A 16,900-nucleotide genomic window follows, 5' to 3' on the forward strand; every position below is an offset into this window, starting at 1 on the left:
GATTGAAGACAAAATGTTGCTGGTTTTGAAGGGAGGAGACTGTAGATAAACATTGTCAGTCTGTCACAGCTGGAGAAGGGAAAGAAATCGGAGGACTTCTCAGCAGCCTCTGGGAGGAGCACACCTCTCCTGTCCCTGTTTTAGACATCCAATCTCTGCACTTTATGTCAATGAGTTTATGCTGTTTTCGGAATATGGTCTTCATTTCGAAGATCCATGAAACCTCAAAGCAAGATGGAGAATGAGATATTTTCAAGGTCATCTGCTAAAACATCAGTCTCCATGAACTCCATGCCTGAGGCCATGGATCCCCAGCTTTTCCGGTCTCCTCCTGCTCTGTGAAGTTTTGTGGGCAGCCCCATGAGGACGCCCTGCTGCTCTCAAGTGCCGTCTTCTCATTGGAGCCCCTAGACTTCTATCTCCTCTCTAAGTTTCCTGTTGCTGCTCTTCTCAGACATTTTTTCAGGCTCTAAGCTACAAGGAGCTAGAGATCATGAGGGAGCAGCCTTTGCGGAGCCTCTAGTCCCAGGGCAGTGGATGCTGCTTTCCCATGGAGCACAATGGCCACGAGCACTGGAGGTGGGACACAGCTCACACACCTGCTCCATGGTTAGGTGACTTATGTGCTGTTCTTCCCGATGCATCAGGGAAAGCTGGTGACCACGTAGGCTGATGCCACTTAGCTTAATTCTGGTGAACAGGAGTGAGCCACAGTTTCCCCTGTATGAGGCAGTAGGGGAAATGGCAATGACCCCCTTGAAGTTCGTGGGGGTTGGTATGAAGTTCTAGGCCACAACACTGAATAAGAAAGACCGGAGTTATTAGCCTGGGTCTGAGCAGCACTCAGGGTCGAATCACGAGTTTTCGCCTGGTTGACACAGATCTTCTGGCACAACAGGGATCAGATAATAAGACAGAACACTCTGCTATCACATTATGGCTGAGTCAGCCCAAAGGCCCTAGAAGGTAGACTCTCCATGTGATCGGCTGACTGCCCTTCTAAACAGAAAGGCTGACTCAACAGGATAATCTGGAGTTTTGTTGACAAAGGCATACGTGGACAACCCCAGGGAGTCTTTAGTCACTTGGACATCTCCCCTCCTCCCCGCCCCCGACACACCGAATTATAGAGAAGCCAGGGACTCCAGAAGCTAGAGGGAAAGCCTTCTGCTCTCTACGTGAGTCTTCTGAATTTCCAAGAGACAAGGAGGTGGCCACTGCGACATTCTGCTCAGCTGCCCTCGCCCCTCATGACCCAACAAGTGTCTTAGGGAAAGACCATTCCCCCAAGAAAAAAACCGTTTCCAGCCACCATTCCCTCAATGCAGAGCCCGCAGAAGATGCCTTTGAACTGGTAGAGATCAGAAACACATACGTGCTCCGACGTGAAGGCGATGAGCCGGGGGACGGCAGCCATGCCTTTCTCCTTGACCTCCGGGAACATCTTAAAGCGGGCGATCAACATGGCGTACATGTTGGATATGGCGCCACCTATAGGACACAGTGACATCCAGTTACTTCTACCTCACCCACGCGCGGCCCATGAGAGCACACTGTTCCTCACTCCCACTCACTCAGAGGGCCTCTGTGGACGCCAGGGGTCGGGGGCCAGGGCCTAGGCTTGAATCTTTAACTCGAAACACTCCCTAACATTTCATAGAAGGCACCTTCAATCCATCTATGGGACCCAGACCACCTTCCCACAGCAGAACCAAGCTTGATTCTTTCCGGTCTTGCCAGGAGCCATGGACGAGAACGTTTTGCCTTGCGTTCTGCGGTTGTGTACAGTCAGTTCTGCAAGAGACTGTTTGGAATTCTGCTTAGATATAGTTACTTCTCGTCTTGCAGCTCATGCAATGCCTGGCGCATACACAGACCGTCGATAAACAATAATTTTTCAAAAATCTAGGGGGAATACCCTAGTCCCTCATAGCATACTTATCTGTCTCTTTTCTGCCCCCAACCTGAATAGTTCTTTTCCCCACAAAGACATGGTGGGATATAAATAAGCAGACAAGATCTTGTTGCATAATTATAGACGCATACAACTAAGCAAGTTTTCAGCTTATAATTGGATTACTTCTCCTGTGTATCATCCCCAAGACTGTCAGGGGTTTCATGGGATAAAATCCTTCTGGTACACTGAAGATTTCACATGACAAGTAAGAAAAACAGCTTTTTTAAATCGGGATTGTTTTAAAAGTGTGGGACTTTTGCAATCCATGAAAAAGACAGACTGCCCGGGAAGTAAAAGCTATGGGATGTACTGACTCAGAAGGGGTGAAACCATGTTACAGAGTGAGGGGATTGCTTTGCTCCCGTTGAGAGGAGACCCCCGCCCCTAACCTGCCATGATGTGGGCCTTTCAAGCTGCCTTCCCTGTTGGAGTCTAAAGGGGAAGGAGGATCCTGCCCTTTTGGTGTGCATGACTGGGGCTCAGACCCTGGCAGGCTGCATGGCGTGGAGCAGTCATCAGCTGGAATCTGGCTCCCTCAGTCAGAATGAGGACAGATCCCCAAGAGACCCAAGCCAGGTGGAATCCAGGTCAGGTCTGCTCCAAACAGATATCCTGTTGAAAAGGCTGACTACAGGACATTGGGTAGGGGGGTCAGCTTTGAAGGGAGCTCACACTGTAGCTCATACTTTCTTCAACTTGACACTGATTGGCATTTTGGGGCACGTTCTCAGTGGCAAAGACTGTCCCAATACTGTAAGATGTGTGGCACCATCTGGGGGTCTCTGCCCATCAGATACCAGTATTATTCTCCCTTCCCCATCTCTACAACACCAAAGACACCATTTTACAGGTGTTGCCAGTGTTTCTGAGGTTGGGGAAAGAGGGTAGGGTAAGGTGGTAACAAACTAGCCTCTGGTTGAAAGCTGTAGCTCTGGTTCTTTTCCCAGATTCTGGGAAACAGAGAAATGAGGAAAAGATCAATGGTTGAGGACACTTCAACCATTTCATGGAAAAATGTAATCAAAAGTCATGTTATTCTGTCTCAAAATTTTTTTTAAAGTCAGGCATAGATTTTTCATTATGTGGATTCCCATGTGCTTTGTGAAGATCTTCATCTGCATGGATTTCAGATTTTTTTAAATATTTTTTCTCCTTGAACTTATTGATGGTGCCTCCTGCACACAAAGTCTCTTCTTGGTGCAGTGATCCACGGAGTTTCCAGCTTTGCCCTCCCATTCTTCATTCTGCAATTCTATGAGCCTTCAGTTAATGGCTCTGCTGCCTGGGGAGCGTGGCAGGGTTCCTGTGTCTCTGGACAGAGTAGATTGCTTTGTAGAGCACAGGCACCTGTGATTGGAGCAGGGACCTTCCAATCTCACTTTCCAAGAGAGGGACACAGTTTTGACTGATGTAAGCTTCCTCTTTGCCCTCTTACTCCAAGTTCCTCAGGATCTGCGGAGCAATGGGGCATGCATCTCCATCACCCAGGTGGATTTTTTCTCTTAGAGTCCTCAAGGACTTTCCCTGGAGGAAGACACCTCTGGGTATTAGTGATGGAGGCATAAGGTGAATTGAGCAGAGTTCTGTATGACCCTATGTTCTAGGATAAGACTGCCTGCCATAAGCTAATGCATCCATTAGTGAGCGCAAAGGCTCTAAGCCGTCTCTGTCTCAAGATGCCTGTAAGAAGCAGAAGATAATTAAATTCTCTGCTGCCCTCTCTCAGCTAGGCAGTACCCATCTTACATTCCAACACGATATCTTGGAGAGGGAGCATGCTAGTTGAGGGGTATTTTCCAAAGCAAAGGCCCTCAAGTTTAAATTTAAATCATTTCCACTTGGTGACTGCCCATAGACCATGAAGGTAGAGGCCAAGACCTTCCATGTTCATGAGTCCTAGCCCACAAGCAATGCTCTCAAAGGTTCAAGGCCAACAGGTACAGCTGTTCTCTTTCTAATCCTGGGAACCATTAAATTACTTCCTCTGGCTCCCTCTTAGATGACCCAAACCTACAACTAACCACCTAAGAGAGGGAGAATAAAGGTGGAAATAATACTACTCCCAGCCCTACCGTGTTTCCAAGAAAAGTACAGTGGAAGCTTCAGTTTCATAGTGTCAAAGCTCTCCCCACAGGGACTGGGTCTCCAGAAGAAAATTAAGTACCAAGTCCCTGATGTAAATAAAGCCTGCCTTAAAATTCATCACAGCTGGTGCTTGCTACTTTAAAAAAAAAAAAAGGTGAAGCTTCCCTTCCATTTAAGTAAGTTTTTCTACCCCTTTGACACCTTAAAAAAGAAGCCCTGAGCTTTAAGATTCAGAAACATAAAGTACAATAGCAGGGTTTGAAAAGCATGCTAATAATGAAAGCCCTAGCTTGGGGGCCATTCCTGCTCATTCGTGCTTTTTTCATGCCAGGTTCTCTTTCTGTCTCCCCACTTTCATCAGTGTCCGCTTGTCTTTGCCGATTTGCTAAAGACAGTTCAACACCAGGCCTTTGCCGTGGCTGTCACAGCAGCAGGTGTGATGGTCTCTCCAATGGGACTGCCTCTGTGTCCCAGCGGCCCCCTTCCTGCTCTGGCTACTCATGGGGTAAAGGTTTCACACCAGGGACTGTTTTCCACAGGCCAGTGACTGTCTCCACACTGCTTTCCTAATTTCTATTTCTTCCTTGCCACAAGCCAAAGCCACAGGCAGATTCATGAACCAAGGGCATGGTTTTTCATTCCCAGGTAGACTGTCTGGGCTGAAAGAGGTGTAAATAGTGAGGTTGTGGCTGGAAACGAGTGACAGAATGGAAAAGGCTGCTATGATTTTTTTTTTTTGTAGTTTCCGCTGATTTTTGTTGGTGAGATATGTCTCTTGTAGGCAACAAATAGATGGGCTTTTAAATTTTTAATGTATGCATGATAATTTCTTGATCACCGCCTCTTTTTTTTTTTTTTAGCTCTAAGAAAAACTCTCCTGAGGACACTCTCTTACCACCTAGAAATTAGTGTAAATCAGCTCCCTGACTTGTTACTACACAGACTAGCATGGTTCACTTGCTCTACTGATCCCCGAACAGCTAATGTCTCACTCAGTGAAGCTATCCTTTTCTCTTCTGTAATTCCAGGAAGATCATCTGAGTGAATCCCTTCCTTCGGAATCTTTATCCCTTTGTTCCACCTTCCCCATACACCCTGCACGTGGGATTCCAGCAGCAGTGCTGGGTAAATACCACCTCTGATTATGCTCTTTTGGGCCACAAATAACCACTGCTCGGGCATGGGGTGATTAGTGTGGAGGCACTTCATCGGGCTCAATCTTTAGATCAACACACAGCTCTAGTGGACCTAATCTGAAATGCAGACGAGACATTTAATCATCTCTAAGCTCACAGAGCATATCACAAGGCAAGACACGGAGGTTAAAATATCATATACCAGGAGAAAAAATCCCGTCTCCAGAGCCCCCTGGCCAGCCGATGATTTCTCTCATTTTCTTTAGCGTGACATATTCCAACAGCACGAATACTGGAGCGATTTCGTAGGTGAACCTGAAATATAGAAATGGCTATCTTCTATGCAGGATGCTCAAAGACATGACTCATCACCCCTGCAATAGCTACAGGACTATTTTCTGTTTCAAAGTGTACAGTCTCAGATGTGATGAAGATAACATTAAGCTGAGAGAAATTTATTCCCAACAGATTTTCCAGAATCTTTGCTCATTTTTTCTAGATCCTTAAAGTTAGGCGCTTCAATTATTGCTAAGACACACCACGGAGTTAATCCTATTGAGTAACACTATCTTAAAAAGAACATCTGGTTCTTTCATATTTTCCATAATTATCATCACTCCCAAATGCTAAAGAAGTCTTCCTTTTAAGAGAAGTTTGTGTGTGTGTGTGTGTGTGTGTGTGTGTGTATTTTTTATAGCTCGCATGAAAGACATATCAGGACCGTTTTCAATTCAGTGAGGTTGAACTCTCATGCTTCTGAAGTTGGGACTTCTATTTTAAGAATGACTTCATAAAAATAAACGTTTTACCAGAAAGTTTATGAAATCTTATCCAGGATAATCTGAATCACATGAAAATTCATTCACCACTTACATATTAGTGTTAGCTGTGGATGTCAGCCAGTCTGCTGCTAATCCAACCATATCCAATCCTGTGGAAAGCTGATTGAAATATCTGGGATGCCCTGAGCAAAATGAAATGCCAGAATCAGAAATTTATCTGATGAAATGCTTCCAATTGACACCTCTCAAACATGGTTTCTCTAGCTAAAGAATACTGGAAGACCCTCCTTCAGTAACAGGAAATCCACACTCAGGAATGTGGTACGTACATATGTGTATGTGAGCTCAATTACACACACACACATACACACACACACACCATTCACAGAATCACCCCTAACCAGAGATTACTGTGAACCTTGGCCTTCCTTTAAATACACTCTAAATTTTCCCTTTCAACACACACAATAGAAAGAGCCAAATGTACTTTTATAATCTGCACACTAATAAATTTCCTATCAATCTTCCAACATTTTTGCTATCTCAAAAAATGTTATTGTTGACACAATGCAGTTCAAAAACAGGTTCCTTTTTGGTGATATGCAAAATGAAAATGAGTCATTTTTTGTTGTTGCTGTTGTTGTTGAGTTGCTCTGAGAATCATTCCTAACCAAGACATCTGTCAGGCATGCCAACATTCATAATGATATCGGTGACAAATGGCTGATGATTACGGAAGACAAGGCAAAAATGATAAAATGGGACACTGCTGAGTGGATCTGCCCTGGATTCCAAAGGTGACGAAGGTCTGAAAATGACAAAACTCCTCTCAGTCTTGTAAATTCTTCTCTGCCTGAAGATTTGATCATTAATAGAGTACCCTTACAGTTGACTTGTAATAAGGTTGAGGATAGCCAACATTACTATGTAGTCAACAAAATACATGAAGATGTATTCAATGGGAAGAATTAGTTCATTAACAAGGGTTCTCTAATTAACCTCTGGATGTCTCTAAAATTCTCTCCCTCCACGTACTTGTCAGGCTGCTCTTTAAAATGCAATTTGCAAGATCTCATTTAAATGCGTTTCTTTGACTTGTCTCATCAAAGCCTTCTGCTCAGTCTGGGATTTGCTTAGCAGCTAAAATTTTAGGAAAATCCACAATTATGGAAATAACATCTGATAAGAGGTAGGTATCTATCTGCTATTTGTTGGACACCTGTCCTGTCTGAAGCCTGGAGATGTGATAATCTCTTGGGGAAAGCATCAAAGAAACAAGATAAGGATAGGCGATGGGGGAATGTGGAGGCCACAGGTCCGTACAGAGCTTATCTCCTAGGCTGGAGGGCTGCCTTATCAGTCAGGCATGTGGCTGGAGAGTTGGATGCTGGCAAAAAGATAGCAGTCCAGAAGAGAGCACATTTTAGAGGATCTGGATTATGCATACCTCTGATTTGCCCTCCAGTATTGTTTTTATCTCCCTATGGCCTTGAAAGGTACCTACCTATTAATTTACTTTATTTCCAGGCCCTCTGATGCCTACCCTACCAGGTTACCCGCACGTCCAGGAGAGGGGAAAGCAGCTGGTGCCTGGAGCGTGGCCCTCTCTTCTCTGCCTCACTGCTTTCCCATTTCATTATAGCACGCAGCTGAACCTGAGGCCTGTTCCCCCTCCTGCTCCCCTCCTAGGCTATTTTCTTCCCCCTGCTCCCTGTAAAGTGAGAAAATTAATAGAAATCTGAGCAAATCTTTCCATTCGTCTCCTTTTTTAGTACAAATATATCTCCCTGCTTGAATCTGGTATCAGGGACCGCCCTTGGAAATACTGACAGGAAAGCTTCTGTAGAAAATGGAGAAGGACTCTTGGGTCTGTGTTGTGTCCTGTGACTGGGTGAGACAATGAAGGGGAGAGAGAGAGACAGACAGAGGGAGAGAGAGAGAATATGAATCTGGCCTTGCAAGGTGTTCCTGTATCATTTTGCTTTTTTCCAGATATTTTGATGTTGAGCTCCAACAGTTTACCTATCCTTGAGATGTGAAAAGAGATTTCTGTTTAAATATACACACACAAACCCATTAGTCACCCATATCACCTGTCTCTACTACCTCAATATTCTCATTCACTGATCCTAATGTGAAAAATATACATAGACAGATAGTGTGGAAGGAAAGAATAAAATGCCCTTTTGAATTTTGGAAAAAAAAAATATTCCTAATTGTGTTGGTCTGGACCCTCCAGGCTGCCACCCAGTGCTGCCCAGCGACCCCAGGCTAGGTTTCCTGGAAGTGTGACAGACTTACTTCCCAGCCTGTCTCCTGCCAGCCCGTCTCCTGCCAGCCCTGCCTGCGTGCACCTGCTGCTGCTGCTGCTGCTATGGCGCTTCCCTCTAACTCAGGGCTGTGGGGGAGGGACCGTGAACAGCAGACAGGAGCTCACCGTCCTCCACCTGAATGGAGGGCCACAGTCTGGCTATGCAGTCAGGACACAGCATGTTGGTGACATGAGATTAGGACACTCCTGGCTCAGGACCCCTTCCCGAGGGGTCAGCAAGTAGGCCTGGAAGGAATACACGTATTCTACAAACAGGCAACACTTCAGTCAGCTCTGACCTTGGTGTTCATCGCCAGGGCATTACAAAGCTCAAAGGAGTCCTAACCATTCCACAGGTACTGGCCACACGGACACAGGAACGGCCTCATTTATTGTCACTTCAGTTCCCTTTGTCTGAGGATTCCAGACACTGCCGCTGCCAGCAAATGCCTTGGTGGCTGCGAATGCTAACTAACCATGCCAGAATTCTGTCATTGCCAGCAGCTGCCTGCTCCAACACTTCCGACAGAGATCATTTTTCACCACACGCGAAGACTTCACCCCCAAAATATTTTCTTCATGCCCTGCACTCTAAGCTTGGAATTCAGGTGGAAACTGGTTAAAGACTCTCTTTGGAAACTAGCTGACTTAATTAAAAACAAAACAACCCTCTTTCCCCTGCCTCTTCCCCACCGGCAGACTTCCAGTAGCATTTAAATACCTGATAGTAACAGGAATGGTAACCAGTCTGATAGATACTAAATAGTTCTAGGTGACAAATAGGCTGATCATATCGCACAAATGTATGAGCTTGCCAAAGAGAGATGCTGATTGATGTTAATTTTTAAAAAGTATTATTTGGGTGGTGGTGGGGAAAGAAGATCAGCAATCTAAAGATAATAATTTTGAGATATTGAATGAATACTGATACAATGCTTAGACATCCAGCTGAATTAATCATATTTTTGCATAAACTCTAAATAAAATGTGTTACAACCACACTTGATTAGCACTCAGTTGGACAAGCACCATGGCAAAATTTAAGTATTGAATTGGCTCTCTTTTCCTGGCACTAAATGGAACGTTGATAGACAGAACTATTACTTTCATTGACTTGCAATTCCCATTATCTCCACTCTTTAAATTGCATTTCAGCCAGCACCAGCTTTTAAGGGAGATGTAAAGCATTTGTAAAGATTCCATTCAGTAGCCGTATAACAGGCGGCAGTTTGTCATGAACATTTTTAAGCATTAGCTAAACAAAAATGGACTAAAATCATCACTCAGGTTTGCCTCTGTAGCCATGGACAGCTTGTGAAGACATTTTAAATCTTGGTACGTCTATTAAGTGCGTTTGCAATGCATATTGACCGAGGATGATAGCTGATAGCCTTCAAAAATCACACTCCTCAGACCGAGTTTGATAGAAATTGACAAGCTAAATTCCTTTCTCAATGTATTTAGCTCTAAATCTACATAGTCTTGCAAAAGTGGATACTAATGTTTCAGGAAATCAGTTCATCAAAGCTTGTTGCATTCATGTGGTTCCTCTCTGTTGGTACCATGAATGCAACAACAAAAACAAAAACAGAAAAAAAAAAAGGAAGGAAGGAAGGAAGAAAATGCCACATAGCAAATGTTATATGCAAAGCAGAATGATATTGTCAATTGATAAGCAAAACTTTGCCATATAAATGGATGACATTTCTGTGGTAATGGTCATGAAATATTTCACAATTAAAAAAAATTTGCTAGGAAGTCCTTATAAGATCACAAAACCAATTTTAAATGCACCAGTTCTCCCTCCTCCCATCAAAGTTCATTCATCCTTATTTTTATTGCTTTAATGAAGTGCCGTGTCATCTAGTATCAGGATGATTAGAGATGAAATAGAAAAGGAAGGGTAATCAGGGCATGGGCACATGACTATCTGATTTTGTGTGGATGAAATAAAAGCCTGGGATAAATCCAAATATGCATTCCATCTGGAGATTTGAGATGAAGAGAATATAAAGAATGCTGCACAAAATTAATAGGCAGATTATAAAATACGTGTTGTCTAATTTTCCTCTAAAGGACCTAGGATTCCTTCCCTCTTCCCCTTTTCTCTCTTTATCTTAAAAATACATGGAGGCAGCCAGGGATTTGCATCCCTAACAAGACTGAATTGCTAATCTATAGTGCGGTTTTGCTGTGGGTGTGCTTGTTTCTTCAAAACATGAAGCCAATCTGAAATTCCAATTGGAAGGCTTGGCCATTAGAGACAATGCCGAAATATGATTCCCTCAGTTGAATGGTGACAAATGTCCTGTTATTCTAGAGTCTGGCTGGGTTCTATCCCCAAACCGTCACCAGCACTACACTGATATTCATCCAGGCTTTGTTTGGATCCTGCCTTTTGATCTTTGGTTCCCCTGCTCCCTTTCTGTCTCCATTTTGGGTTGTTTCTACTGGCCTCTGCTGACAAGGAGTCAAATACATCCAACGTACAACCTGATTCTGTCTTATCAACCTCAGAAGTGCCAGCAACCATACCAGTAAAACAATCTATCTCATAATGATAACATCTTAAATGATGAAGATAACTTTGAACATTTGAAAAAGATCAGAAAAGCATCCCATAGGCACAATGAAAATTATACATGCAAAAAAGCTTTCATTAGTTCGAATTGAACAATACCTGTTTTAATTGCATATTTTAGAGTTGTTTGGCAATGCATCAAGATTTCCTCGAGGTTTTGAGGTTGGTCTGCCAGTTCCCAATTATACTCCCGAAGAAGCTCATTGGGATAATGGAAATCAATCACTTTGGTGGATCGGTCGAAACTCTTCACTACGTACTGAAGCAAAATGTCCACTACCTCTTGCAGAAACGCCAGGGTGGGTCTCTCGCCACCGAAGGCAGGCAGCAGGTCTGTAGAGCGGAAAGAAAAAGTCACGTTTTAATTTTTCCCATGATAACATTCACGCCTGCAGCCAGATCAGGCAATTTCTCTCTGAACCTATTTGATGATGATATTTTGTTGTTGTTGTTGTTATAAAACAGAACGAAAGACCAACTGAAAACACCAAGCATTTTCTTCACACGGAAATCTTCTTCACAGAGGAGAGAAATCAATGAGAGGAAATAGGATTTCGCTGCCTCTCCTCATTAATTCTGGCGTTTCCGTTCGATTTACTAAATAAGGGACTGTGGACTTCATTCATCTAGTTCAAGGGAGTGTATCCTAAGCGTCACTTCTTAGTAAATCTGAAGCAAATCTACAAATGTTTATGGAAAGGTTGCCACCTCAGCAAGGTTTGAAAGCTGACTACAGCAGCTCCTGGTAAAGGTGAACCTGCCACGGCCGAATATCGTCAGTGTGTGTGTGTGTGTGTGTGTGTGTGTGTGTGTGTGTGTGTGTGTGTGTGTGTTGGCGTGGGGGAGGCTGGGACGTGGGTGGGTGGGGGGCGCGCGCGTTTGGAGCCCGGGCGTGAAAATACACGGGTCAGCTTGGCGTGCGAGTGTCCCTTGAACAGGATCTCAGCTTCCAAGGAGTTTCGATAGAATCCAACTCCCTGACTTTCCTGCCAAGATAACCGGGGCACCGAGTCTTATCCGAGACCCACTCAGCAGCACCAGGAAGCCGCCGCCGGGTCACTGCGCCTGGTGAAGGCAAAGGAAGAAGCGCTGAAGAATGAGAGAGGGATAGAAAGCTAGAAAGCAAGAAAGCAAGCAAGAAAGAAAGCTAAAGAGAGGACTGCGGCTAGGGTAAGGGTCCAGCGTTTCTCTCTGCTGAAGCCTGGGGAGTGGCTCCCAGCGGCAAATTTCTCCCTGGCCTGGGGAAGCAGGGCCAGAGCTAGGGTTCGGAGTTCTCTTTACCTGTTGCGTGCAGAAAGGCAAAGTTGACGTCCGCTTTGGGACAGCTGCAAGGCTTCTGGTCGCAAGCGCAGGTGGCCTTCCGGATCGGGGCTCGCGGGGGCTGGTTCCCGCCGCTGTCCGCTGGCTTTTCGGTGTCTCCGTAGAGCAACGCTGTGCAAAGACACGGAGCGTGAGGGACCACGGTCAACTACCCCTGTGTGCCCGCGTCCTCCACATTCGCCAGCTCCAGCCGAGGGGCGCACGGGGTGTAGACCTCATCCGCCTCCCGTCTCCCACTCCCCAAGCCCCCGCTGGACGCCGGCACTCACCGCACAGCTTGTTTCCGAGACCGCCCGTGAACTTTTGAGCCACCTGGCACCAGGCTCTGGCTGTGAAGAAGAAAACGCCAAGCGGGGCAGACGGCGAGGCAGAGACAGAGAGCAGCGGATGCGGCTGTGAGATTTCGTTCTGGGCAAACGTTCGCTAACTCGCGCTCGGGGCTCGTTCGCTGGGCGGCAGGTGTGCGAGGCGTGCGGCAACCTGGCAGCCCCAGCCCCGGTTGATTCCTTTCGCCCTCTACTGCCCTCCAGCCTTTCCGGCCAAACGCCCGTGGGCATGAAGCAAGCTTCCCTCAACGCCAGGACTCCCAGGTTCTAGCACTTTCAATGTTCAAACCTAGAATCCCTTTTCTCTCTTTCCTTCCCCCTTCCTCTTTCTTCTAAGGCCAATCCCCGGCGCCCCAGATGCAAGGGATTCAGTGTTTTGGAGGTCCCCTCTCTGGGGAGATTTTCCAGCCTGGGGCAGAGGAGCCTGGTCGTTCAAACTTCTTCCCTGGAGACCAAGGCCGTGCATCGTACAGGGCTTATCAGCCCTGGAGCAGGGCGACCTCCGGAGGAAGTTTCCCCATGCTTGTGGTTAGTCACCCCCTGTCTCCGTCTCCCCTTTCGAGTTCTCCCCCTCTCTCCACATCCCAGGCCACCCAAAAATCTCGCCTGCACTTGGTCCCCTTCCTCGGTACCTGTCCCAGGGTTTTCGGGGTCTCCAGAACCATCTTCAGTCCCGAAGGACCAAAAGCCGGAGCCTGGAGATGCCATCGGGTGTTGCGAGCCAGGGAGTAGGTTGTCTGCGATTGCGAGCTGCTGCTGGCTAGGCTGTCTCCGGCTTGGTCCTGCGCGCGCGTGCGTCTGTGTGTGCGCGCGTATGTGTGTGTATGTGGCAGGAGGGGGCACCGCGCGGGGCCAGGCGCGGCCGCGTGTCACACAGGGACAGCAAACGTGCGTGTCTTCCAGGGCATATGAGCGCGTGTGTTAGGAATCAGGTTGGGAAGCCAGTGAAGGTTAAAGAGAGGCGAGGTCCGAGGTGGGAGGCGGAGGGTGGCAGTGCAGCTGGTCCTTACAACCTGGAGATTGGAAAGTGCACACTGCCGGAGAGATTCCAAGAGCTAGTCAGTCCCAGAGGGGATGGGTGAGGGGGTGGTGGGGATGGGACGTGGGAGAAAGAGGGTGCTGCCTGGTGAGATCGTGCGCGCCAGCTTGAGTCAGGGCAGTGGCGTGGGTGGGAGGCGTGCGGTAGCGGAAGCACCAGCCAGCTCGAGTGTGCTGTCCATGGTGCTGCCAGCAGCCGCCTCCGCCAGAGCCTCGGCAGCGAGACCTAGGCGAGATGTCCTGGGTGGCTAATAAATTCTTCTATAGGTGCATAGGATTGGCGTGTTGTGTGCCCAGGCTTAGCGTGTTGTGTGTAGCTCCTGCTTCGGGCCAGGAAGTGTGAGGATCCCGCTTCGCCTACCTCCAAACGGGTGCTGAGGTCGTGGCGACCCTGGAGCCAGACTCATGCGCACCTGGAGCTTGGGGAGGGGAAAGAAAGAAGAGAGGAACGGTGTCCACACACGGGAGGGGTCCTGTCAGGCTCCTTAGCAGAGCTCCCCCACCGACTGTCCTGAAGCGCAGCACTCCTGTGCAGTCCATCTCTGGGTCCCCTGGCCCTCAGTCCATTTCATTATTGTTTTGTATTATTTATTATTATTTTAAAAATTAAAAATCTATCACGGAGAACCTCCGGCGGGGGGGGGGGGGTAGAATCACAGAAGGACCTGACATTTCCTGAAAGGGAGCAGGAAAAAGCGGGGGACGCTGGCAGAGTCAGAAGCTGAGAAAGGCACAGGAAGCGGGTCGTTGAATGTGACCTTGGCAGGGAGAGGTGGGGAGCGTCTCCGTTCACCGGGTGTTGGGGAGAGGAGCGCAGGTTTCCAGTTAAGCTCAAAGCTAAGTTTTGGCTTTCCATGGTCGGTGCAGAGAAGGCGCAGCCCCCTGGACTCCTATTTTAGGGGGCCTCAAACCAAAGACTCCTGAACCGCAGGAGACTCTTCGTGGTGGGTGGGGATTGGAGTGCTAGGGGTCAGAAAGATGGGTGCTGTCTGAGATCTAGGAGGAGGAGAGGGAGAGAAAAGAAGTGCCTTATTTTCCATTGAGGGGAAGTGGAGAAAAAAATCTTTCCTCTCCAATGATTTATTTCTGTTCCCTACAAAAGCTAACAATTGGAATGAGCCCTGACGATTTGGGGCATCCCTCTTCCAGTGGCATCCATAGTCTACCCCCCTTCTCCACCACAACCAGATTAACATCCAACAACGTTTGCAACTTTAAGGCTCCAGGTTAACCAAGAATGAACAACCCAGGCAGGCAAATGGTTGGTTCCACTTCCCCGGACAGGGACCTGCTTGTTGGCACCTGAGAAGGAGCGCGATTCATTTCCATCCGGGTCGCAAGCGGTTCTCTCCGATCTCCCAAGCCTGTCACTGAATCAGTTTCCCTCTCTGTAATCACAACTCCACATTTGGTTGCTTTGGAGAAGGGATCCTGAAGACCCGCAGGGGCCCTCAAACACGCCATCTTCTTGGTGTCCCCAAGCGCACTGTCCCCTGGCAAAGTCTCTCCACAAGGCTTTGTCTTCTACCCCGTGTGCCAGAGTCCAAGGGGATCCTGCTGGAATCCTCGGTTTGCTCTGAGGCTGCCGTCAGGGAGAGACCAGAGCAGGGAGCGTCCAAGTGCAGGAGTCTCATGGAGGAGAGTGCAGGAGAGCATGGAGCCGAAAGTGGTGGCTTGGGACAGCTGAGGCCGGGCATTGGTCAGGAACTCAGGCCTCGAGTGGGCTGCGCTTTCCTGCCCTTCGGGGCTCCGAAGCTTGGGTTGTCAGAGGGAGCAACTCTGGGAAGGCGAAGACTTGGTGGTCAGCAGAGGCCGCCCGGCAGCTCCCGCTGGAGCTGTGCAGGCAGTGGAGCTGGAGAGCCTGGTTCTTTGTTCAGCTCCACCGCAAATAATTTGCTACATTTCCAACCAGCAGGCTTGGGGTTGCAGAACTTTCTTGCTATGGATGAGTGGTAGGTGAATATTAAACAAAAAAAAAAAAACACAAACAAACAAAAAACAAGCCAGGCCCACACACAGTAAGGCAGAAACAGATGAAAATACGAGGAAGACAGAAACTCCAAACCTGAATTTAACTGATGTGGGGGAGGGAGAAGACAGGAGGCAACGACGTACATACATTACATTACAACGGCTCGAAGTCCTTACGACTCTCACAGTGGTATTTACATTTTTTCTTTTTTCTTTCCTTCTTTTTTAAATATACGAACACCCTGCCTCAGAGGCTGACGGGTTATCCAATTTTTTTTAATTAAAAAATTTTTTTTATTGTCTCCCCTCCCTTTTACAAGGCAATTCGCTTGGTAAAACACTTTCATTTCGCAAAGGAGCCCATTGGCCCACTCCTCGTTCCGGGTGGGAAGAGAACAAAAGAAGGCTGGGAGGTCGTAATTGCAGTCATTAGCGCACAAAAGAGGCAGCAGCGGGGAATCACTGAGGGGAGCCGAGAGAGGGAGGCTGCAGCCCGCGCTTCCTTCAGCGAGGCCGCGAGCGGCCCGGGGATGACCAGTCGTTATCAGTTCTGGTCCCAGGCTCACCCCGGGGATCGCGCCGCCAAGAGTGACTGATGGGAGAGCTCGTCGCCGTGCTCTTCGGGGGGCGTAGAATGTCGCGGGACAGAGAAAGGAGGGCTCGTAGAGAAAGCCAAAATGGGAAACAAAAACAGCAGTCCACGAGCTAGCGTTTGCAGATCTTTTCTAGTCTCTTTTTAAAAAAAAGTTGCGATCATCCCGCATCCTGCCACTTTAGGGGCTGGGGTGCCAGGAAGTCTGGATTAAAAGACTGATGGGGGCAGTGCGGCTGGTTTTTCCTCCTGGAGGGTCTCCGGAGGGTCTCGGGGCTAAGTGGGTAGGAGAGCGGGTTAGGAGCGAAGATAAGGGTCCAAACTCCTGCGTTCTCACTGCATCCACTGTCTGCAGTTCTCCGTGGCCAGACCCATCTGCTCCCTGCACCTGGGCAGCCCCCAGATGGCTCCTCTCTCCCGGTACCCCCCCCACCCGCCCCCAGGCCTTAGCTCGCTGGCCACAGCCAGCAGAGAGCAAGGGCCCAGAGCACATTTGGGCTACACAACCGCAGCCTCCCCTGGGCTTTTTCTTTGCAAAGCGCAATGATGGCCCAAGGTCCCCTTCGCTGGGGACTTCTTGGTGCCAACCTTTTTGGGTTAGAGAAAATACAATGCTCTGGGGGGCAAGCTGGGCTGGTCAGCTGCATGTACCCCACCTGGCTTCTGCAAGGTGTCCCCAGAGAACTGGACGTCTGCCTGCAAAGCCCGGGGCACCTGTGGAAGGGACAAGCCACACCAGTCTGGAATCATTCATGCTACTCAGTTGCCAATGGAAGTACCTTGTTACAGCTCCTCATCTTC

The 16,900-nt window shown here is 47.9% G+C and overlaps 1 protein-coding gene across 1 annotated transcript in view; it reads right to left on the bottom strand.

Moving 5' to 3' along the window:
• Window positions 1-13,248, bottom strand: part of GAD2 (glutamate decarboxylase 2) — a 54,626-nt gene extending 41,378 nt beyond the window's left edge. The window contains exons 1-7 of the mRNA XM_040988136.1: window positions 13,131-13,248; window positions 12,442-12,501; window positions 12,134-12,283; window positions 10,952-11,185; window positions 6,052-6,142; window positions 5,381-5,493; window positions 1,376-1,491 (exon numbers count right to left, since the gene is read on the bottom strand). Coding sequence (XP_040844070.1) covers window positions 1,376-1,491; window positions 5,381-5,493; window positions 6,052-6,142; window positions 10,952-11,185; window positions 12,134-12,283; window positions 12,442-12,501; window positions 13,131-13,206 — 840 coding nt within the window. The 5' untranslated portion in view covers window positions 13,207-13,248. The remainder of the gene's footprint in view (window positions 1-1,375; window positions 1,492-5,380; window positions 5,494-6,051; window positions 6,143-10,951; window positions 11,186-12,133; window positions 12,284-12,441; window positions 12,502-13,130) is intronic.
• Window positions 13,249-16,900: the final 3,652 nt, after the last annotated feature.

Source organism: Ochotona curzoniae, unplaced genomic scaffold (genome assembly GCF_017591425.1).
Source record: "Ochotona curzoniae isolate NIBS_2020 unplaced genomic scaffold, NIBS_Ocur_1.0 contig_4797, whole genome shotgun sequence".
Classification (NCBI taxonomy): Eukaryota; Metazoa; Chordata; class Mammalia; order Lagomorpha; family Ochotonidae; genus Ochotona; species Ochotona curzoniae.